At 43.9% G+C, this 23,860-nt stretch overlaps 1 protein-coding gene across 3 annotated transcripts in view; it reads left to right on the top strand.

Annotated features, from left to right (window-relative positions):
* Window positions 1–23,345, top strand: part of SIAE (sialic acid acetylesterase) — a 35,697-nt gene extending 12,352 nt beyond the window's left edge. For all 3 annotated transcript variants that reach the window (XM_082845616.1, XM_082845617.1, XM_082845618.1), the window contains 7 exons: window positions 8,762–8,900; window positions 12,783–12,960; window positions 14,372–14,481; window positions 15,060–15,193; window positions 19,146–19,303; window positions 20,533–20,722; window positions 22,131–23,345. In XM_082845616.1, the coding sequence (XP_082701742.1) occupies window positions 8,762–8,900; window positions 12,783–12,960; window positions 14,372–14,481; window positions 15,060–15,193; window positions 19,146–19,303; window positions 20,533–20,722; window positions 22,131–22,382 (1,161 nt within the window). In that variant the 3' untranslated portion in view covers window positions 22,383–23,345. The remainder of the gene's footprint in view (window positions 1–8,761; window positions 8,901–12,782; window positions 12,961–14,371; window positions 14,482–15,059; window positions 15,194–19,145; window positions 19,304–20,532; window positions 20,723–22,130) is intronic.
* Window positions 23,346–23,860: the final 515 nt, after the last annotated feature.

Raw genomic sequence — 23,860 nt, forward strand, 5'->3', positions numbered from 1 at the left:
TGAATGCGACCCCAGAGCCTGCTTTCTTAGTCACGGCTAGTGTGTCAGTGTGTGGGGCACTATTTTCTCACCTTTCTGGGCTAAAGGCAGAAGCGAGAGAGTATCTGATGGTAATGGAGATTTCATATCAAATTGAAGGCAAAGTAGATTACTCTTCTTTTTGATTGGTCTTAGAAGATGAGCTTCTGGAGAGAGCCTAGGGAATCAAAACAATTAGATTTTGTTTGAATGCTGGGCAGCTAACATACTCTGTCTTTTGTTGTTATGGAGATTTAAAAATTGAGAGTGAATGTTGGCTTTGCCTCTTACTAGTTGTATGGCTTGGAGCAAATCACTTGGTGTTTATGAAACTTTGTAAAACATGCTTTTAAAAAATTGTGGTTTAAATGAATATAACATAATGTGTATCGTTTTTGGTAAGTGTACAATTCAGTGGCATTAAATATATTCACAGTGCTGTGTGTACCCATCACCACTATCTATCCTCAAAACTTTTTCATCATCCCCAATGTATACTCTGTACCCATTAAGCAATAAATCCCCCCTTCCCCTTCCTCCTGCCTCCTGGTAACCTCTGTTCTGCTTTCTCTCTATGAATTTGTCTCTTCTAGGTACTTCATATAAGTGGAACCATACAATACTTGTTCTTCTGTGTCTGACTTATCTTGCTAAGGATCATGCTTTCAAGGTCCATCCATGTAGCAGATATCAAACTTCTATCCCTTTTTATGGTTGAATTGTATTCCATTGTATATGCCACATTTCGCTTATCCATTCATTTATTGATGAACACCTGGGTTGTTTCCACCTTTTGGCTATTGTGAGTAATGCTGCTATGAACATTGATGTACAGATATCTGTTCCAGTTCCTGCTTTCAATTCTTTTGGATATATGCCTATGAGTGGAATTGCTGGGTTAGTTCTATATTTAACTTTTGAGGAACCACCAGACCATTTCCACAGTGGCTATACCGTTTTACATTCCTACCAGCAATATACAAAGGTTCTAATTTCACTGCATTCTAACACGTGTTACTTTCCGTTTTCTTGATTATAGCCACACTAGTAGGTGTGCAGTGGTATCTTAATGTGGTTTTTTTTTTATTAATTTTTTATTGCAATTCAGATTTAACTGAGCATCCTACTTATTGTTTTTTAAAGAACCATTTTGGTTTTTTGGTGTTGTTTTGGGTTTTTATAATTAATTAATTAATTAATTTATTTTTGACTGTGGTGGGTCTTCGTTTCTGTGCGAGGGCTTTCTCTGGTTGCGGCGAGCAGGGGCCACTCTTCATCGCGGTGCGCGGGCCTCTCACTATCGCGGCCTCTCTTGCTGCGGAGCACAGGCTCCAGATGCGCAGGCTCAGCAGTTGTGGCTCACGGGATGCTCTGCGGCATGCGAGATTCTCCCAGACCAGGGCTCGAACCTGTGTCCCCTGCATTGGCAGGCAGATTCTCAACCACTGCGCCACCAGGGAAGCCCCGTTAATGTGGTTTTGATTTGCATTCTCTAATGACTAGTGATGTTGAGTATTATCTCATGTATTTATTGGCCATTTGTATGTCTTATTTGGAAAATTGCTTACTTAGGTCATTTGCCCATTTTTGAATTGGGTTGCTTGTTGTTAAATTGTAGGACTTATTTGTATCTTCTAGGTATTAATCACTTGTCAGATACACGATCTGTAAATATTTTGTCTCATTCTTAGTTTGTCATTTCACTTTTTTGAGAGTGTCCCTTGATACATAAAAGTTTTTAATTTTTATGAAGTTCAATTTATCTATTTTTTCTTTTGTTGTCTATGCTTTTAGTATCATCTTCTTGAAATTGTTGCCAAGTCCAATGACATGAAGATTTTCCCAATGTTTCTTCTAAGATTTTTTTGGTTTTATCTCTTAAGTTTAGGTCTTTGATCTGTTTTAATCACTTTTTTGTATATAGTGTAAGGTGAGAGTCTAACTTCATTCTTTTGCAAGTGGATATCCAGTTCTCCCAGCATCAATTGTTGAAAACACTGTCCTTCTTCTATTGAATGGTCTTGGCACTTTTTTCAAAAATCCATTGGCCATATATATGAGGGTTTATTTCTCGGGTTTCTAGTCTATTCCATTGGTCTATATGTCTCTTCTTATGGCAGTACCGTACTGTTTTAATTACTGTAGCTTTGTAGTAAGTTTCAAAGTTGAGACATGTGAGTGCTCCAACTTTATTCTTCTTTTTCAAGATTGTTTTGGCTATTCAAGATCCCTTGTAATTCCATATAAATGTGAGGATATGATTTTCCAGTTCTGCAAAAAAGGTTGTTGGAATTTTGATAGGTATTGTGTTGAATTTGTAGATTGCTTTGGGTAGTACTGACATTTTAACAATGTTAAGTCTTCCTATCCATGAACATAGAACGTTTTTCCATTAATTTATATCTTCCTTATTTTTTTTTTCAGTAATATTTTATAGTTTTTCAGTGTACAAGTCTTTTACCTACTTGGGTAGATTTATTCTGAAGTATTTTTCTTTTACATACTATTATAAATAGAACTTCTTTCTTAATTTCCTTTGAGGATTGTTCATTGCTCATTTATAGAAACGAATGATTTTTGCATTTTGATGTTGTACCCTGAAACTTTGCTGAATTTGTTTATTAGCTCTAGTAGCTTTCTTGTAGGTTCTTTGGGATTTTCTATGTATAGGAGCATATTATCTGCAGTTAGAAATAGTTTTACCTTCTTTTTTTCTGCAATTTGGATGCCTTTTATTTTTTTATCTTATCTAACAGCTCTGGCTAGAACTTCCAGTACAATGTTGAACAGCAGTGGTGAAAACAGACATCCTTGTCTTGTTCTTGGTCTTAGGGAGAAAGCTTTTAGTCTTTCTATGATGTGACCTGTGGGTTTTTCATAAATGCCTTTTATCATATTGAGAAAATTTCCCTCTATTCCTACTTGTCTTAGAGCTTTTTTCATGAAAGTTTGTTGTATTTTGTTAAATGTCTGAGGCTTAGTTTTAATAACTATACTGCAACTATATCTGACCTAACTAACAGGGCCATTATGAAGATAAAACTATTTTGTTTGTCTCTAAAAGGCCCTTATAAATTGAAAAGTGATGTCTAAATATAAGATGTAATTATTTAAAAAAGCTTTTTATTGTAAAAACATCAAACACACACAAAAGTTAAGAGACTTATAAAGACCTATATTTCCATCACCTAGATTGACAGTTGTGAGTGTTTTGCCATATTTGATTTATCTGTTTGTTGTTGTCATTGTTGAACCATCCCAAGGTAAGCCGCACGCAGACACCTTGATACTTCAGTTAGGGGTCATGTGTCAAATTGATATATATATTCATATATCAAATTTATATATATATATATATATATATATATATATATTTTACACAGAAATAAGAGCTGTTGATGACTCTTTTTTTTTTTTTTTTTGCGGTACGCGGGCCTCTCACTGTTGTGGCCTCTCCCATTGCGGAGCACAGGCTCCGGACGCGCAGGCTCAGCGGCCATGGCTCATGGGCCCAGCCGCTCCGCGGCATGTGGGATCTTCCCAGACCGGGGCATGAACCCACGTCCCCTGCATCGGCAGGTGGACTCTGAACGACTGCGCCACCAGGGAAGCCCTGATGACTGTTTTTGCTTAACTTTTTCATAGCCTAGGATTTCTTTTGTTAGTGTCAGTTTTTTTCTCTGTTTCGGTCATGGCCTTTGAAGATTAATTTTTCTTAAATTTTGAGAACTAGCGTATTTTCTCCCTTATTGTAGCTATAGAGAGACTTCACTGGGCTCTTGTTTACCCTGATAGAATGTCGGGAGGAAGAGCACTACGTGAGTTCCCAGATAGGGGATGGGGCATATACAGTACCCAGAGAATCAAATGGGACAGAACAAGGGAATGCCAACCTGCCAGTACATTGTCAGTGATGAAACTCATCTTGAGGTGTTCCTGTCCCCATTGCTATTAGAGGATAGGGCCCCTCTGACACACGATGAGTGAGGTCTCTTAAGTAAAGCTGGATAAAAAGGACATTGAGAGAGTTATCAAGGGAGAAAGTTTCTTAGTTGTTAATTGGTATCCTAGCAAGACAACGGTGGTAGAACAAAAGCCTTGGTGCTAAATGTCTTTAGCACTGAGATTTCTTTTTAAAAACAACTCCACTTTCTAACTGAACACAAACACAGTCTAGAATAAAGAGAGTGGATTTCTAGGTACCGTGTGATGGGGTTATTGCTTTGTTTGTTTAGTGGAAGCTATCTGATTTAAAAATAAAAGTAAGTGAGACCATTGCTGTTTCATTTATATTAGGATCAGGGCTGGACAGTAGCAAGTTCATAGACATATTTAAAGATTATCAGCTTAAAATATTGCTGAAAGATGAGTAAATATTTTTACTCAGTATCAGACATCCAGAGAGGTTAGTGTGAGTTAAATTCTTTGGCACGTTTGAAATTGGGATTAGTTTTCTTTGCTTGTCTGTATTTTTTGATTTTTCTATAATGAGCATGAAATAACTATAATTTTTAAGAGCAAGTTAAAAAATCAAGAAATTGATATTCACCTAACTGATATCTTAAATATCTGTCAGAGGCTCAGTTTACAGTAAAGAGGTACATTATCTAAATAAGAATCTTAGGAATAAATGATTTAATTTGCATTATTCATCAGAACTAATACATTTATATACTTTGATGTGTACTTTCATTTGTTTCCTTTAATAGGTTAAGATCTTGAAAAGATTATCATCTTCCCTAGCTCCTTCTCTAAAACTCAGTTCCTCCTCAAGTTGATTTTTATTTCCTTGCCCTTTTTCCATTATCTACTTCTCCATCTTTGAGAAATATTTAAATTTGAGATTTAAAAATCTCTACAGCTGGACCATGATCTCAATTAATCTTTTTTAAAAAATTTATAAAATTGAGTCCTTGCACATACTTATGATTTCTTATTTTGCTTCTATAGCTTCTACCCCTTATGGTTTCTTCCTTTTTTTAACCAATTAATAAATAATGCTCCTAAAAAGATTCTACTCTGGACATAGCTACTTCCTTTCATTATTAGTTTTCTAATTTAAAAATCTAAATTCTTGCATTTATGTCTTCCTAACCAATATTTTACTTAGTCTTGCTTCCTGCCCTACTTAAGTATATGGAAAGCTTTTGAATTTAAATGTTTATTAAACTGGACTTCAACTGGGCTCCCTTTAAACATAAGTGAATAGAAGCAAAATTGAAGTTTTATCTCTTGATAGAAAGCATGGTTTTATATAGAAGTGGGATTGCTGTTAACTCATTAAGGAAAACAGTATTTTCCTTAATGCTTTAATTACAGTTCTCTGTTTGCACAGAAAGGCACGGACCAGATCTATTTGTATCTGTACAGTCAGGTTTTCAGCCGCAGTCTGTGCCAGGGGATCTCATCCCATTTTCTGTCAAGCTTAATCAGATTTTGATTGTTAAGACAGAACACATTCTTTCTGCCTGGAATCTACTCTTAAGCATATTCTGTATTAAACTAGGGCTACAAGCTCTGAGATACAGGGAAATAGAAAAAAGATTCCATCTGAAAAAGACAAGTGTTAATTTTTTTTATTTGTTTGTTTTAAATCACACACTTAGTCTGCAAGACTGAATTTTAGGTGCTGACAGTACCAAAAGCCAAGTTTTCTAGTCTCTAAACACTCGGCGGAACTTTGTTTTTTGATCAAAAGGATGCTTCACATGACTCCTCCTTGATTCCACTTGCTCCTTTCCCCCTGAAGACTCCCACCACACACGCGCGTATACACACATAGAGTCTCTGTCTTTCTCCTTCTCTCCCTCCGTGTGACTTTTCTGAGGAGATAAGATTTCCACTATAACCAACCACTCTTCACAGTCAAATGAGGGAAATGGCAGATTGTATGCCCATCTTGTTGTTAGGGTAAAGTGGAATTTTAAAATCAAGTGTTATTTATAACACTGAGTGAGATGTTTATAAATGGAGGAAAGTCTAAATGTTCATCTGTCACCTCCTAAGTCAGGGTATGTCTTAAGACTTGGATATTTCTAGTTAGCTCAGAAGAAGATGGCCAACATTAGATAGAAAGCCCATTTTTCAATATCTCAGCAATCCCCACATTCCTGCTTTACAAATAGGGGAATTAAAATCCAGAAGAGAAGGGCTGGTGCCACGTTACAATACCAGATTCATAGGAGCTGTGATGACTGGCTTATTTGTAGTTATTTTCTCAACTAAATCTGCTATATTGTACTGTGGTAGAAGGTAAAGTAACATACAGGATCCAAATTCTTTTAAGTAAAGTTTCCCTGTGTCCTTCAGTGCGTGCACTTGTGTGCACATACACACACACATTCACACACATGCCTTGCTCCCCTGTGCAGACCTCATGCCAAGATTCTCTGAGGAAATAGATTCTTGACGTTTCTTCATTAATTCAAGAATGTAGTATAAAGGTTACAAAATGAACACCAGTGAGCAGCTGCTTTGATGGTGAACTGCGGGTCCCCAGAGAGGTGGTAGGGCTCTCCCAGTCGCTGCAGCCTTAATGACTTCAAATACCTTGGTATTCATTTACATCCTCATTTCAATACTTGGTAGAAAAATAATTACACTGAGGTGTTTGATGAGATGAAATTTGATCTCAGCAGATGGAGTAAGGCTTCCCCTCTCATCAGCAGGGAAACCAAGTGTCATTTAAATGAAAATCTTCCTGAAATCTCTTTATTCCTAAGTTTGCTGCCAATATCCCCAAGGAAATCCTTCCATCAAAAAGGCTCGGTGATATTGGGACAGGGTACCAATTTCAGAAGTAATTGTCATCAGATGCAGCAAGAATTTCCCCCCACCCCCATTTTTGCTAACACTTTCTGTGGCTTTCGAGCTTTGGCTTGAAATAATACACAAATGTGAGTTTGAAAATGGAAGTTTTCCAGCCAGTGCTTTGGATCCAGTTCTTTGTGCTGGTAACAATAGAGGAGGATGCCGACCCCCCCGCCCTGCTCCCCCCAATTCTGTTGGCCTTGCAGTACTCTACAGTGTTACCAACGGGTCGAAAAGAAAAGACGCATGTTCCCTGCGCTGCCCCCCGAAACTAGCGTCTCATTGCGATGAGGCACTGGAGTTCCCAGTCGGTGCAGAAGCTGGTGTGGGTGGAGAGAAGCAGTTTCATCCTCTGTTTCCATGGAAGCAACATACGATCCTTACTGCTTGGTGCAGAACTGAATTTCAAGGGAGGCGACTTTTTACAGGTACTTGCTGCTGAAAAATAACTTCCCTGCCAAAATATACTGTGAGTGCATTAGTCTCTTCTTAGTCTTTAATGTTTATTTTACATGAAACTTGCCAGGGAAGATCCTGAACAAGCAGGTCTGGATTTCCTATGGAATTTTCCTGAGACCATGTGTGGAAGACCAGTAACCCTGACAGCCTAGAGCTGCCATTACCCAGGGAGCATTTCAGGCTGCGGCTCCCACTGGGACCAAAAGAGCCATTTCTTTTGCATCTGGCCATCTTATTGGCCACAGCAGGCTCAGCGGCAAGTCAAAAGGCGATTCAAGGGGCCGCGCATGTCAATGAAGTGCTCTGTGGAGGCACTCTGGCTGCTCCTACACTGCAGCGGCCAGGCCAGCTGTATTCTCTGTGGCGGGTGGGAGGGAAAGCCAGCCAGCTGCACACTCTGTGGCCAGCAGCCAATGGAAAGCGGCCCAGCCTCCTGTGCCTCTGGCTGTGGCAGTCCTGGCTCAGCTGGAGCTCTTGTTCCCCGAGGCCAGTGATAACTGGCCTTCTGGAGGCTCCTGTTAGGCCTTTGTTTTGGGAAGACCAGACTGTCCAGGGGGATGGAGAGAAGACCAGGAAAAACAAACACTAATTAAAAAGCAAAACAATATATTTATGACACATTCTTTTTAAAATAAAGAGAAACATAACTACTGAAAAATCAGGATTGAAGGAGATAGCACTTACATGTAAGCCCAGAGAGGAATGATGCTTCATAGGACCAACAATGAAACCAGTCGGTGTAGCACACATTCGTGTCCAGAGGAACCCTAAGCCAGTCCTGTCACACTCTTGGCAACTGGTGAGGTTTCATAAAGTGCTTTGGGAAAAAGTGCTGTGTCTTTGGACGGACCCTTTTCTTTGTCTGTTTTCTTGGGACTGTTGTCAGCAATCACTCTGAACACCACCTTTCACACTGCCAGGCCTCCCGTGCTATTCTTGGGTGATTTTCCAGGACTGAGATGAGAAGATAAGCATCTTGAGGCTGATTTCAGGATGTTTCAGGAGTTCAAAAATCGTTTCTCAGGTGTGTTTCTTTTGAATATACATCTCTCGTGGGCTATGGATTACATAAACTTACCTCCCCACGGCCTTTCTGGCTCCATTAAAAAAAAAAACTTAATGCCATGGCTTTATGTTAACAGATACTTTTTCTGAATAGAAGTATTTTCGTTTCAAGATATGGGTCTTCTTTAGCCTAAACCCATCCACAGCTCCTCTCATCTAACACAGACTTGTCCTTGAGATCTCAGATTTCATTGTGTTCCCACCTTCTTTGGGGACATGATTTATCGTGGTCTCTGTGGATCAAGGCGATCCGGACCAGCCCATCATTGGTTTTGATTATTCATTTGGTTTTGGTATCCTAAAGGCTCAGAAGGAGCTCGGAGGGTTGGCAGTGTTTACCAGGAGGCAGTAGCATCATTGACCATCCACTAGGTTGGTGTAAGAAATGACGTTCCTGCTTCTTTTCCAGATATTTAATGCCACAAGCGAGCTGTCGAACACAGCTGCCTATCAGTCTGTCCACATCCTCTCCGTGTCTCTCACCCAGGCTCAGCAGGAGCTGGAGGACCTTGCCAAGGTTGATTTGCAATGGTCCAAGCCCACCTTGGGTAAGTGATTGCTGGAACGTGTGCCATCTCTTCTGTGAGGGGCTGGTGCCCTGCTTGCAATCTGTGATCCTGAATTTGGTTCTGATCTATTTCATCCTTTTGTTCATTCTTACTGACCCCTCCCCCATTCCTGACGGTACCTGTTTCATACATTTCTTCCCAAGACTCCACAGTGAATCTTGCCCCCTTGCTCTGAGGAGATGGCTCTTCCTCCAACTTCGTTGGTCCCATTGAGGCCACTCAGCACGAGCTCCGCCCGCATCTCTTCAGCGCCTGACGCTCTCTTCTCCTCTTCTCTTTCTTCCTTTGTTTCTGTGTCTGAACACAGCTGACTCTTTCCTTTCAGGCCTGCCTCTGATGCGGGCTCTGACCTTCTCCAGGGCCTCCTCTCATCCCTCAGGCTCTGTCCTTTTACCCCACTGTCCAGTCTGCACGAAATCTTTAGTTCAGGCTGCTCTGCGTCAGGCTCTGATCTAGACCCCGAGGGTGCAGCTGTGATTGGGGCAGACACAGTCCCCGCCCTCAGAGCTCTGCTTTTCTTTTATTCTAACAAAACCAAGGGAAACAAAGCATAACGCACACCCTTCTCCTGGTACCTCACCTCTCTCCTTTGCTCTGTTAAACCTTTTTAGAACACCTTTTCATTCTTTTCATTGCCTTCCAACGTGTTCACTCTTTAACCCTTTATAATCTGGCTTCTGCGTCCAGGTCAACAACCGGTTCCCCCAAGGTTACTGCTGTTCTTCTACAATGCACTCTGGACACCCCGTAGCATCGGCACTGCTGACTGCTGTTTTTAGAAGCTGCGCCTTCCTCTGAGCTTGCTTGGTACTTCCTTTCCTTCGTTCTCCCTCTCTGTCCTCTCCCTGCCTGTTTCTTTGCTTTCTTCAGTCCCTTCCTCCAGACGTGGTCCCTTGTGCTCTTTCTGGTCCGTTTTCTCTTTCACCTGTATGTGCTTTACCTTGGTAACCTCAGTTGCTCCTACATTTTCAAGTATTAATTCATTCAGCCAATATTCGGATGCCCACTATGAGCTAGGCGCTATTCTAAGTGCTGGGGGTATAGCAGAGAATAAAGCAGGCAGGCACGCCTGGTCTCCTGGATGGAGCTCACAGTCTAGTGAGGGAATACAGAAAATGAATAATACAATTTGTAAATTATATACAAAGTATTGATACTATTCCGTATCACACTGTCAGAACTTTCCCTTTAAGAACTCAGGAACTGAATAGATTTGGGTGAATTTTTTAGTGAATCCTTTGGTCCGTGAACTCTTAATGCATGTCATCCAAAACTCAGGAATCAATTAGATTTGGATAAGGTATTATACCTTGCTGTCGGCTCCATTGCACTCTCTGAACTCAGAGACTCAAATTTTTGAGCATCAAGGGATAGGTTAGATGGTAGTGCTTGCTGAGACAGAAATAAGTACATAAAATACATCAGGGAAGGGGGGCAGTACTGCTGGGGCTGGGATGGGGTAATGGTTTCCCACTTAGAGTGGCCACGGAGGTCCCAGCTGAGAAAGGCAGCGTTTTCGTAATAACCTGACAGAGGTGAGGCCACGCAGGTGTGTGGGGAAGAGCCTAGCAGGTCAAGCCCCTCTCACATTTCCAGTCTCTGCAGCCTCTTCTACTGCCTTCATATCTCTGACTGCAGCTGGGAAGGGTCTCTGATTTTAAAGACTCCTGTAATTAGCTTGGCCCTATCTGGATAATTCAGGACAATCGCCCCCTCTCTAGTCCTTACTCTTGAAAACACCTGCGATGTCCCTTTAGCCACATAAGGTTCATTCACAGGTTCCAGGCATTGGACTCTGGAGACCTCTGGGGGCTGTGCTGCCCACCACACATTCTCATTCTCACGCATTTTCAAGTGGCTTTCCATTTCCTTTACTCCAAGATGTGCCTCTAGCCTCCCCTCCAGTTTTTTTTTTTTTTTTTTTTGCGGTACGCGGGCCTCTCACTGCTGTGGCCTCTCCCGTTGCAGAGCACAGGCTCCGAACGCGCAGGCTCAGCGGCCACGGCTCACGGGCCCAGCCGCTCCGTGGCATGTGGGATCCTCCCGGACCGGGGCACGAACCCGCGTCCCCTGCATCGGGAGGCAGACTCCCAACCACTGCGCCACCAGGGAAGCCCTCCCCTCCAGTTTTATCTTATACCATTCTCCTTTTGTAATCTATGCTCTAGGCAAATACTTTAAAAACTGTCCAGTTTTACGTGCCTTTGTACATACTGTTTCTTCTGCCTAGAATGCTAGCTCTACTTCCTGGACTCCTGTCTTTCAAGGCCGCCCGACCTCCCTCCCCTTCCCACTTAATTACCTCTTCCCTCTACCTGCCCATCAGTGAGTCACCTTTATTCCAGCTGCCCACAGCTACCCAGCACCAGCCAACGAACATTCACTGACTCTGCACTGGGTGCCAGACATGGAGAATATAGAAGTCCTAATGGTTTAGTGGGGTGAGGGAAACACCGGGCACAGAGTATGCCCGGAGCACAGGGAAGGAAGTCCGCCCTCACCTGTCATTTAATGATCTGCCTTTCATTTCATATTCTTTCTTTTGCTGTTAAAACCCCTTAACACTTGTTTATACCTCTTAAAGCACTAAACCATATTTTGCCATCTGTTTTACTCAGCTGAATATTTGTCTTATTCTGTAGAATATAAGACCTCTGAGGAGAGGTTCCATGTCTCTCCATGTCCCTTTAATTATAATACCCCTATCATCTAGAAGCGCGCGTGGCACCTGGCAGGCGCTCAATCCATTTTAACTGATTTGAAACTGATTTCAATTCCTACTGTTACGCTATCCGCATTTTGAGAGCCGAACTGTATTGAGTTTTGATCTTTCACGTGCCAGGCCAGTGGTTTACACATAGTGGTTCTTTAACAGCTGTTGGATTGGATTGATCCCAGCAGCTGCGTGTGTTCACGTTCCCCTCTTCACCAGCCTTCTTCTAACATGGAAATTGCCTCTTCTGGTCTGTGTTGGTTACAGGGCTGTATGGACGAATGAGCTAGATGATGCTGAACATTTATTTATTTTTAAAAGATTTATTTATTTGTTGGGTCTTAGTTGTGGCATGCGGGATCTTTCATTGTTCCATGCGGGCTTCTCTCTAGTTGTGGCGTGTGGGTTTTCTCTCTCTAGTTGTGGCACGCAGGCTCCAGGGCACGTGGGCTCCGTAGTTTGTGGCACACAGCCTCTCTAGTTGAGGCACGCGAGCTCAGTAGTTGTGGCACGTGGGCTTAGTTGCCCCGCTGCATGTGGGATCTTAGTTCCCTGACCAGGGATCAAACTTCCGTCCCCTGCATTGGAAGGCGGATTCTTTACCACTGGACCACCGGGGAAGTCCCGATGCTGAACATACACTGGTTTTGGTTTCTGTTACTTTCCCTTTTGGCCAAACTCCCCATCACTTGTTTGTTCTTGTTTTCATTACCATAGCTATAAAATTGGGTATAAAACTACCCAGAAAAAATATACCTTTCTTCTCGACATTGCCCCATGCTTGCTTGTTCCCTTCCACAGAGCTAAGTGGGGATGGATGCTGGGAAAGAGGAACACGTAGGTGAGGGTGGAATGGGGGCCAGCAGCCTTTCTGCCCCTCACCTATTGCAGAGGAGTATTAATCTTCCTAGATTCTCAGGGCCCTGCACATGGTGGGGAAGCGGGGGGATGCCTGCTTGCCTGGCCAGAGAGCCTTTGGCTTTCTGCTAGTGAGACAGCTGCCTCTCAATCTTATCCCACTCTTGGAAAGTCTCAGAAAGAAATGCAAAGCCTGAGCCACACCCATTCCTCTCGCCTAGACCCGCCTAGGAGCTGCGATCCCTATCCATCTACACTTTCCGTGACTGTTTAACTGTTTCTCCGAACAGAGAACTTGGGCCACGGCAATTTCACGTGCATGTCAGCAGTGTGCTGGCTCTTTGGGCGTTACCTGCATGACACTCTGCGGTATCCCGTGGGGCTGATCTCCTCCTCGTGGGCCGGGACGCCCATTGAAGCCTGGTCATCTGAAAGGTCACTGAAAGCCTGTGGGGTCCCAAGGCAAGGGTAAGAAAGCATCCTCTGGTCTGGGAGAAAGCCAGCCAGGAAATTTTGTAAGAGAGAAAGATCATGGTCTCCTTTGGGGAGTCAAGAATGTGTTGAATGTACGAATATGTATTAAATGTATGTAACTTATTCAGGTATTATTTTCACTGTCATCAGCACCACAATCATCTGAGAATCCGTCAGGAAGTAATTATGACCCTTTTCCTTAATGATAGTGATAGCTAATACTTAACAGAGGCTTTCTAAATGCTGGATACTGTTGTAAGCACTTTATATATATTAATTCACTTAATACAACACTGTCTTGAAGTGGATACTATTAACATATGATGGAAAAAGGTACTAAGTCTGAGAGAGGTTTAGTGACTTGCTTGTGGACACGACTAGTAAATGATAAAGTCTGGTGTCAATGTCTGTGCTCTTAACCACTGTGCTGTGTTGCCTGTGAGAATAAACACAGTCTAACAGTTTGGAAGAACAAGTACCCATGTAATCAGAGAAGTGTATTAGAAGACTGATGGTGAAAGCACGCTCAGGAAGAGCTGGATCAGGAAGAATATTTGGGGGTGGGGGAAGGGAGAGAAAAGGCTGGTTAATAACATCTTGACACTAATGTTAAAACAGAGATGAACAATACGTGAACTGCTTTCACAGACCTTGTCCCGTCAGTTCTGGGAAGAGCATGGACTTGAGCTCTTGGTATATCTTGGGTAAAGGCCTGCCTGTTGTGGAGTGAAGTTATCCAGTTTTGGAACAGAAAGACTTGCCTTCGGTAGAGTTGGAGGAATCTAAAGCCAGGCTTCCCAGGTCTCTGGGGACGTGGCAGGGACAATAGCAAGGGGAAGTGGCCATTCTCATATGCAGCTGTTGCAAGTGTAAATTCATACAAGTATTGCACAGAGACAATTTAGGGACATGTTCAAAGTCTTAAGAAAATGTCCCCTTTGGACCTGGCAATCTCATTTCTGGGAATTTATCTTAAGGAAATAATGAAGACTATATGCAGTGATTTAGCTCTAAGGAAGATAATCATGGCATTGCTTATAAAAGCAAAGAGCTTAACGCAATCTCAGTGTCCACCCACTGAGTACTAGTTAAATAAACTTATTGCCTGTGCAATAGACTCATTAAAACGCTCCTCCTCCCTGGTCTTAATCACTAGATGGAAACCGGGGTGGCCCCGTCTGAACTCACAGAAAGCTGACTGACGACAGTGATTCTGGGAAGAACCTGGAGTGAAATTTGGAGACTGTCCTCATGTTTTCATGGAAACAGAGTGGTTGAATTGAACTCTGTGTTGCTTTCATCAGTAGCTTGCCCCGAGTGAAGCTGGATAGATGCCCAGCTCAGGGATCGTCATGTGATCAGTCATTGGCTCTCTCTTGACACTTGTGTGTCTTACTGATTTCAGGTTCATGCCATCTGATCTTGAAACTGGTCCCAGTGAATACTCTGTTCTCTGGAATGCCATGATCCATCCGCTCCGTAATATGACTCTGAAAGGGGTGATATGGTACCAGGGTGAGTGTTCAGTTTGCTGGTTTTCCATTGTATCAGTTAGCTGTTGCTGCACAAGAAACCACCCCAGAACGTAGTGGCTTCCGACAGTAATAATGTTAGCGAGCTCACTATTCTCTGGGTTAGCAGGGTAGTTTTTCTGTCTGGGCTGCCTTGGCTGATTTCTGCCGGGATCTCTTACGTGCCTTTGGCCACCTGGCAGGTTGTCTGGTGGCTGGATGACCTAGCCTGGCCCCTCCCTCATGCCTGTTGACTGGGGCTGTCTGTCTGCCAGGGCCTCCTGGTTCTCACGTGGCCTCTCATCCTTCAGCAAAGCTAGTTCAGACTTAATTTATCATTTACATGGCAGTGTCAGGGTTCCAAGTGTATCAGGAGAGAACAAACCACAGAGCTGAATTGCTTTTCAAGCCTCTGCTTGCATCGTGTTTGCTGATGCCCCATTGGCCAGAGCAAGCACAAGGCCAGTCCAGGGAGACCACAGGAAGGCCCGCTACCTAAGGGCATGCATGGAGGTTGGGGAGCAGTGTGTGGCTGCCTTTGCATCTACCCCAAACTCTTCTCACAATTTGGACTCTTTTTAGGGGAGTCCAATGCAAACTTTAACAGGGACCTGTACAATTGTACGTTCCCTGCACTCATTGAAGACTGGCGCCAAACCTTCCACGATGGCTCCCAGGGGCAGACAGAGCGCTTCTTCCCATTTGGATTTGTCCAGGTACGTGCTGAGAGGAAGAGGGTTCATGGGCTTTGGTGTGGGGAGGTGCTGTTGAGATCTCTTCCCTGGAATCCGTCTTCCTTTTTTTGCCCTCCTAGCTTGCCTGCTGGTCAAGAACTGAATGTAACTTAATTCATCTCAGTTTATTGATGGGACAATTACATCTTAAAAAAAGTTAATAAGTAACCAATATTTCTTCTTATTAAAAAGCATTACATGTTCATTAAAGAAATATTAAAGAGAAAGGCAAAAAAAAAAAAAGAAGCTAAAAACACTTATAATTCCACAATCCAGAAATAAGCAGACCTTTTCTGCTCATATATTTTTGAAATAGGATCCATACCATAATACTGTATCATATCTCGCTTTTTCTCTTAAGGTCATATTGTGAACATTTTTCATGCCAATAAATTTTAATCTTCAGCACAATTTATAATGATTGGAGGGTGTTCAGAAATATGGTTGTATTGTAATTACTAGTCTTCCATAGATAGGCTCTTAGGTTGCTTTAAACGTTTTGCCTTTATAAGCAGTGGCGTGTTTATTTTCCTTGTAGCTAAATCCTTGCACACATGCTTAATTATTTCCATCAGATAAATTCCCAGAAATGAAAATACTAGGTTAAATTGCACACTTTTTAAGGCTTTGAACATGTCCTTAAATTTTTCTGTGGAAATGTATCAATTTGTATATTTATACTCTTAGCAACCATGTATGACAGTGTCCACCTCCCCACACCTTCCCGAACTTGCTGTTATCCCTCCCACCTCTGAGAATGAACCGCGCTCTTTCACTCACTCCCAGCCCACTGCACATGCTCTCTGCCTGGAATAATCTTTTTTTCCCACACTTTCCTAACTTTTATCATCCGTTAGCCTGGATATCAGTTAGGAAGCCTTCTGCGACTACCCAGAGTCTGTCCCCATATGGGTGACTGCTTAGTACCCTTCACTTCCCCTTTTTACTTGTATGTACTTTGTGCACATGACCACATTTTCCTGGATCACATTTATAGCCCCAGTACGACCTAATTGGTCGGCACTCATTAAATATATCCCGACACACAAATGAAAAAGTATATCAAGAGAAACCATACTTTCAGTTAGTGGTACCTCGTCAGAAAGATTCTGCTCTCAGCCTTGTCTAAAAGGAATAAACATATTTAACCAAGTTCATAATTGCCTTGCCTCACCTGTTCACGTGACCCCTCCGAGACCTAGACGTCTTAGCAGGGTAGTAGTTCTGACTTGTCTAGGACATAGGAATTAAACAAGTAAGGTGTTATAAAAATGAGGCCCAGGTTCATGCCCTGGTCCGGGAAGATCCCACATGCCGCGGAGCGGCTGGGCCCGTGAGCCATGGCTGCTGAGCCTGTGCGTCCAGAGCCTGTGCTCCACAATGGGAGAGGCCACAACAGTGAGAGGCCCGTGTGCTGCAAACCAAACACCAAAAACAAAAACAAACCAAAAAAACGAGGCCCACCTCACAGCATAAACACAAAATAGGCTTTAATGTTTGAGTTGGACGCACCTACTTCCAGGCGTCCGCCTCTGAGTGTCCCCCAGATGCTCTCCTCTCACCATCCTCCTGTTCCTCTACCTCATCCCATTTCATGTACCTTTTTTTGGATAAAGATTTTTATAGACCTTCTTTCCACTTATAATTACTTTACAATCATTTCTTTCTTCTTTCTAACATTTGTTTTGACTTTGAATGAGAATATTCTGCTCATTATTTTCAAAATAGCAACTCCTGTCACCAGTTCTGTATTACTGTTGGTGGAAACTATTTTTTTGTCTCTCAGCCTGTGCACATGGTGATTTGAATGTGACTTCAACCGATTCAAGCCAAAAATACGTTTAAATGCTTATTACATGCCATGAACTGTGTGAGGTACTAGAAATATACCATGAAGCAGAGAGACCTGGTCCTTGCACTTGTGCGTGCGGTTTAGTGGAAGTCCCTTAGCCTTGGGTGTCAACTTTATCATCATCAACAACAGTATGTTGGTTGGTTGTTTGTGGAAAACTGGGAATATAAATATAAATGTTTAACTTCAAAGGGAAATGGTAAATTCGTCAACATAATGGCTCAGAGCATGGTCTGGGGATTCGAATCCCAGCTCTGGCTTCTTTAGCTATGTGATTTTGAACAAGATCTTGAACCTTTTTGTTATTTTAAGTATTAAATGAGTTAGTCCATGTAAAGCCTGGCACAAGCTAGAAAATGTCAGTGTTTATTATTATTAATGAGAGAAGTCAGAAAATCTGGAGGGACAGTTGTTGTGTAAAGGAAGATGAATTGACTTAATGGAAGGGCCGAGTGTGAAACGGTGGTGGCAGTAACTAGAGCACAGTTAGAGGCAGGACACGAACTCCGTGGAGAGAGCAGGGCTAGACACCTGTGTCTGAGTAGAGAGGTGAGCGGAGGCCCGGGGAGAGAGAAAAAGGAGCCGGAGTTGAGGGACTGGAGTCCCTAGGAGTGTGCTTTTTAAAAAGGGTTTTGGAGGAACAGTGGAACACACTGCAGACTGCAGATGCTATTGTAAAGTCCTCCAAATGTGCCCAGTTTTATATTCTTTGGCTATTATATGCCTTCTTTAGCAGTGATTAGTATTGCTACTAATCACTGCAGGAGACTGAGCAAGTGCCCTGCTTTATCTCAGGAATTTCATGCGCGTGTGGAGTCTGCTGGTGCCCCCATGAGGCCAGTGTGTAGTAGTGCAGCCGATGAAATAGTGGAGAATTACTGCAGCCATTCTCAGCAAACTGCCATTTTGAGACAACTTCCTAGGCTTGAGTGGCTGTTGGTAGCATTTCTCCCGCAGCGCTTCAGGTTAGTAACTCACCCTAGACTTTGTTGCCATGATCCTCCTCATGGCGCTGGTTGGTGAACATGGCTCCACTTTCACTCTTCTTATGGCTGTTGTGTGGGAAGAAGTAGGGTCACTTACTGGATCTTTTTATTGCCATTTTCTAGTTTGCATGACGTTTCATTGTGCAGCTTCAGCGCCTTTTATCATTTCATATGTTAAAGCTAATTTGCATAAGAGATTTTAATAAGAATCAAGTGGGGAAATGTACTCCTTCTCTTAGTGGGAGAAACCACAGAGCCATATGGCAGGAGGGTGTGGCTCTTGGAAGGTGTGAAGAACTGGGGTCCTTGATGCAATCTGCCACGCACTCAAGGGCAGATTCCTCCCTGCTTCCCTACAGTGCTTTGCCCTGTGTTGTACACAGAGTTGTCAGTGACGGACCTACTGCTTTGTAACAAGCTACCTCAGAAGTTCGGGGCTTACCACATCAGCCACGTGTTTGCTCCTGATTCCGTGGGTTGGCCAGGCAGGCAGGGCTCAGCTGGGGTGGCTCATCTCTGCTCTGTAACTTCAGCCAGGCTTGCTCATGTGGCTGCAGTTTGAACTGAAGGATCTAGAATTCACATGATTGGCCCCTCAGCTGGGACGGCTGGGATATTAACACCTCTCTCCTCATGACCTTCCAGTTTCCAAGGCTGCTTTCTCCACATTTCTCCAGCAGGGTAGCTGGACTTTTGTTACATGGCCATCTCAGGGTTCCAAGAAAATGAAATCTGAAGGCAAGGGCCCTTGAGGCAAAGCCTCAGAAGCTGCACACCATCACCTCTGCTAAACTGTTTGTCAGCAAATCACAGGCTTAGCCCAGGTTCAGCGAGAGGAGAGAGAGACTCCACCTCTTGCTGAGAGGGGTGGCAGAGTTTCATTGTGGCGAGGGGGATGAGAGGTTCAGCCACAAGGGTGAGAGGCTCCGTAAGTACGTGTTGGATGAGCACGGGGGTCAGTGAAGCAGAAGCAGGGTCTTCTTGTGGAAGACTCCAGTGTAGCTTTCTTTTTAAAAATGTTTAATGTTTTTCCAGCTTTATTGCAGTATAGGTTTCTGGTGAAATAAAATGCTGATGCACAATGTCTACTTTCTAGTTATCTTCATATTTGTCTGGTGCAACCCCAAATGATGGGCTTCCCGAGATCCGTTGGCATCAAACGGCAGACTTTGGCTATGTCCCTAACCTAAGGATGCCCAACACTTTCATGGCTGTAGCTGTGGATCTCTGTGATAGGAATTCGCCTTTTGGCAGGTGGGTGCTTCTTGGGCTTTGTTTGAACAATAATATACGTTCTTTGTCTGTGGCCTTCACTCTGATGTTCACTTGTGAGGGGGCCTGAGGATTGGACATTGGAAGCATGATTTATCAATCATTCACATGGGATGTGCTGCAGTAACCAAAACCCCTCACCATCCCAGTGCCTTGATGCCACGGAACCTTATTTCGTGTTCACACTCCATGTCCAAATAAGGTCAACAGAGAGGCTTTGCTCTCATCGTCATTCACAGATCCAGAGCGACAGAGGCTCCAGGGTGATCTGTGCTTCCACATGCACCTACGGTTTCACGTTGGCAATTAAATGCTTCCACCCAAAGCAACGTAAGTCACTTCTGCTCACATTGCACTGGCCAAAGCAAATCCCATGGCCATGCCTGTCTTCAGCGAGAGCAGGAAATGGAATTCTACCGTGGACTCAGAGGGGGACTATCTGGATGACTACCCCGATGTTAACAGCCCCTATGATTACCACCCGCTAGCTGTAGGATACCAGGGGATTTCAGTGTGAAATGGAGCCCAACACAGAGTGTCTGGATTATAGTAGGAGCCTGAATGAACATTTCTTTCTTATTTATTTCAGCTGCGCTGGGTCTTTGTTGCGGCACGGGGGCTTCTCTAGTTGTGGTGCATGGGCTCTAGAGCATGCGTGGGCCTGGTAGTTGCAGCATGCGGGCTTAGCTGTAGTATGTGGGATCTTAGTTCCCTGACCAGGGATCAAACCCGGGCCCCCTGCATTGGGAGTGCAGTCTTAACCACTGGACCACTAGGGATATTTATTTAGTTTTGAATGAATGAATGTTTATTGAATGAACAAATAAACCTAGAGGGGACCAAGTAATGAACAGCTGATTCAGATGAAACACAGGACTTTTCAGTGGTTGCAGCAGTCTTACGAGAGCTCTCCTAGGTTAGTTCCAATACCTGCCCTACCTCCCTCCCTCCCTCCTTCTCTCCCTTTATTCTTTCCTTCCAAGTCCTCGGTTATTTCAAGGTTTCCGACCCATAGAAGGCCCAGAGCCCCATCTGTGGTTACAACTCACCATTTCTCTTAGGCTGACTCGCCACAGATCACTGGCTATTAGATTCAGTCAACTTTATTCTCACCTTCTTAAGGGGTGCTTTGTATAAGATTTCCTTTTTTAAAAAATGTGATTATTGTTGAGCCCAAACCCAAAGTTGTCTACCTCTTCTTTATCCTGTAGCACACACCCTCGAGATAAGCAGACGGTGGCCTACAGGCTGCACCTGGGGGCCCGTGCCGTGGCTTATGGGGCAAAGTTGACCTTTCAAGGACCACTGCCTCAGAAGATAGAACTCCTGGGCGACATGGGGCTGCTGAACCTCACATATTCCCAGCCAATCCAGGTGCAGAGGCACAACAAGATATTTGAGGTGAGAACTGCAGAAACAGTAGGGGTTCATCCTGTGGGGGTGGGGGGGCGGGATATCCTCCACGCCGAGGCCCACCTCTAATTATCACATGACTGCGAGGCAGGTTTTGGTTGGTCAGGGGCTGGGTTTATCTCAGAGCAACAAAAAAGCAGCTACTGATTCATTCACTTAGAGGCAATTTTGATGGGACCACCAAGGAAGGGAAGACGTGCCCACATTGAAATGATACTCCTTTTGCGTTTTCCCTCCCAGAGCAGCCATCTTTGCGTGGGAGAGGGCCCGTGGCTTTATCTGTGGACATCTATTGAAAGGACCCTCGCTCCAGAATGTTTCCCTCACCCGTAGACATCTTTTCTTTGTCACACTATCCTAAATTCTGATTTTCTTTTGAGTCTCTCCTTTAAGAGGTTGAAGCTTGGTGATTTGCAACTTAGTACGAATTACTGTAACGGAACTCTGTACTCGCTTCTAATACCTGGTGAGGATCATTCCTCTGTGGAACTGGGGCTATTGATTAAACAGCTTCTTTAGAAGTCTTCTAAGGTCGGGGTTGGCGGTGGAGGCATTCCCAGGTGGAGCATTTATATGAGTGTCTTTGGGAGCCCCGAAGTCGTTAGGCTGTGGCGGGCGGTGAGTGAAAAGAGGGCATTGGAGGGGGGATGAAAGAATGTAGAAGACAAACTGTACACAGGCGTTCATCTAGGACTGTTCCTCCTCTGGAATCCTAACCAGAGCATCCACCTGCCTCAGGTGCTTCCTCAGCACCTACTCCACCTAGCTTCTTTGCATGCTGGGTTTTAGGTGAATCCTAGCTCCAAGGAGCCTCTGTGTTCTGAGTTCTCCTCTCTAGTCAACAGCTGGCAGCCTGCCCATCGTCTGGACCTGGAATCTTAGCTGGGACCAGGACAGAATTGAACCTTGGGAACTGGGTATTTTATGCTCCCTTCACCAGATAGATTGTTTTCTGACTTGAGAACAGCTTACCATCCAAAGTTCCTTTGTGCCCCTTCTTCATTCCCCAGCTCCTTTGGGAGCCAGAGAGCAGCACAGCGGTGGCTCGCTTCACCCAAATTCCTGCCTGCTTTGCTGTTTGGCCGGAGGATCACAGGAAGGTTGTTCAGGGGAGCCTTCCCTGAATGTTTCATGACTACGCTGCCTTGTCTCCCTCAGTCATTTAATGTTTTACTCATGGATTTAAGCTATTTATTTTAGCACGTGAACTTTTACTATGGATCTGTGGCTGTGCTGACCAGACCCAGCCTGGACTCAGGTTTGTTCTGGTCACTGTAGGAAATGTGTCTGTGGCTGCGAGTGGCCGCTTCTCCTCTTTCTGTCTGTCTGAAGAGCAGTCCCGCCTCTTGGCATATCCTCCTGACCTCACCGTTCCTGTTTATGACTCTCCTGTTAGATCTCCTGTTGCAGTGACCATCAGTGCAAGTGGCTTCCGGCTCCCATGGACACTTTCTCCGCCCAGACGCTGGCCCTGAATGTCAAGTCTTGTCACAACAGCCTGGTTGCTGTTCGCTATGCGTGGACCACATGGCCTTGTGAATATAAGCGGTGTCCCCTGTACCACCCCACCAGCGCCCTGCCAGCTCCTCCCTTCACTGCTTTCATTACAAACCGGATTCCCGGGTATCGCAGCAAGGTTGCTAAATGATTCCGTTGCAGTATGATCACATCTTAGACGTAAGTGTGGATCCTTTAGATTTGGGCATTTAGGAGTTTAAATGACAGCTGTTGCTTTTTAATGGAAATGAATAGAACTGCCTCATTGACAGCGCCCGGCTAGCACATGGCTGTTTCCATATTCTGAGATGCCAGAGCTGGTAGGCAAATGAAACGCTTGTCTTTTGTCCTGCAGTTGGGCCAGGTATCTGTATTAGAATAATTCCAAACTACAAACAACTTGAATCCCAATGTCGCTCGCTTCCCTTATTACTGGGAGTGAAATGTCTTTAACACTTTTGTCCCCTTACCTCCAGGCTGGCAACTCGGGGTCGGAAGAGATTTTAAGGCCATGCAGGCCGGCTAGCATTTATGTTTTTTTCCATAAAATATGAGAGGTGGTTATCAAATTTCTGTCTAAAGTTTCCCTTCTAAACTTCCCAACAGTTTTTCCTCATGTGGAACTGAAATGTTTCTTCCACTACACAACAATCTTTCAGAGAACTGATTTCAGCCCTATTTTGTTCCAAGCTGAAAACAATTCTATTCCTTTAGTCTAAATAATGATAATGTGAATATTTAACAGAAAGAAACCAGAATCACGTGCAGGCATTTTGGGAGGCGCTAAGGGACGGCCTCAAGGAGGGAAGAGAAAGGCGAGCTGGAGCAGCCCATGGGGAGGCCATGTGACCGCAGAGGTCATTGAGAAGCAAACAGAGATATCAGGCTCTTTAAAGGTAAGAGGTTTAACTATGAAAAGGACAATCCAGATGGAGGAACAACGTGAGGCTGAAAGTAAAGCTACAGGATAAGCATTTAGAAAAATAATCTAGATGGGGCAAATGTGAAAGAGGGCTTTTGTGTATACTATTAAGAATCATAATGCTGTTTATTGGTTGATTAAGAACAGTTAAAGGCACTTGACAATTGTCTGTAATCTCTAAGAAGCTGGAAATAAAAGTATAATCATTAGTCACGTGTACACATTCCTCTCTAGTCAAAACTGGGTTATGAACGGGCTTGCAAATTGTCCCCTGAACCTGAGAAAGGAGTGAGACTTATCTGTGGGTAGTTTCCATTCCCTTAATGTGAAAAATGAGAACGAAAGCATAAGCATCACTCTCTCCATACCTGTCCCCCAAGGGGTCCTGGTGTAACTGAAGAGCAGGAATGCATCGTCAGTGCCAGGATCTTAGTAAAAAGCGAAACAGCTACGCAGCTTGCAAGGAACTCTGCTCCTTCAAGGACTTCCCAGCGCACAGCTGGCTCCTAACACCCAAACCTTGGCCTCTTACTCATCTGGCCTAACAGGAACCACGGACCCAGTAACAGACTCCTGCGGAAAAGCGAATGTACTGTCCACTCCTCCTCACCGCAGCACTCAGGCGCGTCGCGTGGCGGCCGTTCTAACTTGGAAGAAGCTATAAACAGTTAAGCGCTCCAGGCCCAGGTTCCCTTCACCCCCAGTAA

The sequence above is a fragment of the Leucopleurus acutus genome (assembly GCF_964270905.1).
Source record: "Leucopleurus acutus genome assembly, chromosome: 8".
Classification (NCBI taxonomy): domain Eukaryota; kingdom Metazoa; phylum Chordata; class Mammalia; order Artiodactyla; family Delphinidae; genus Leucopleurus; species Leucopleurus acutus.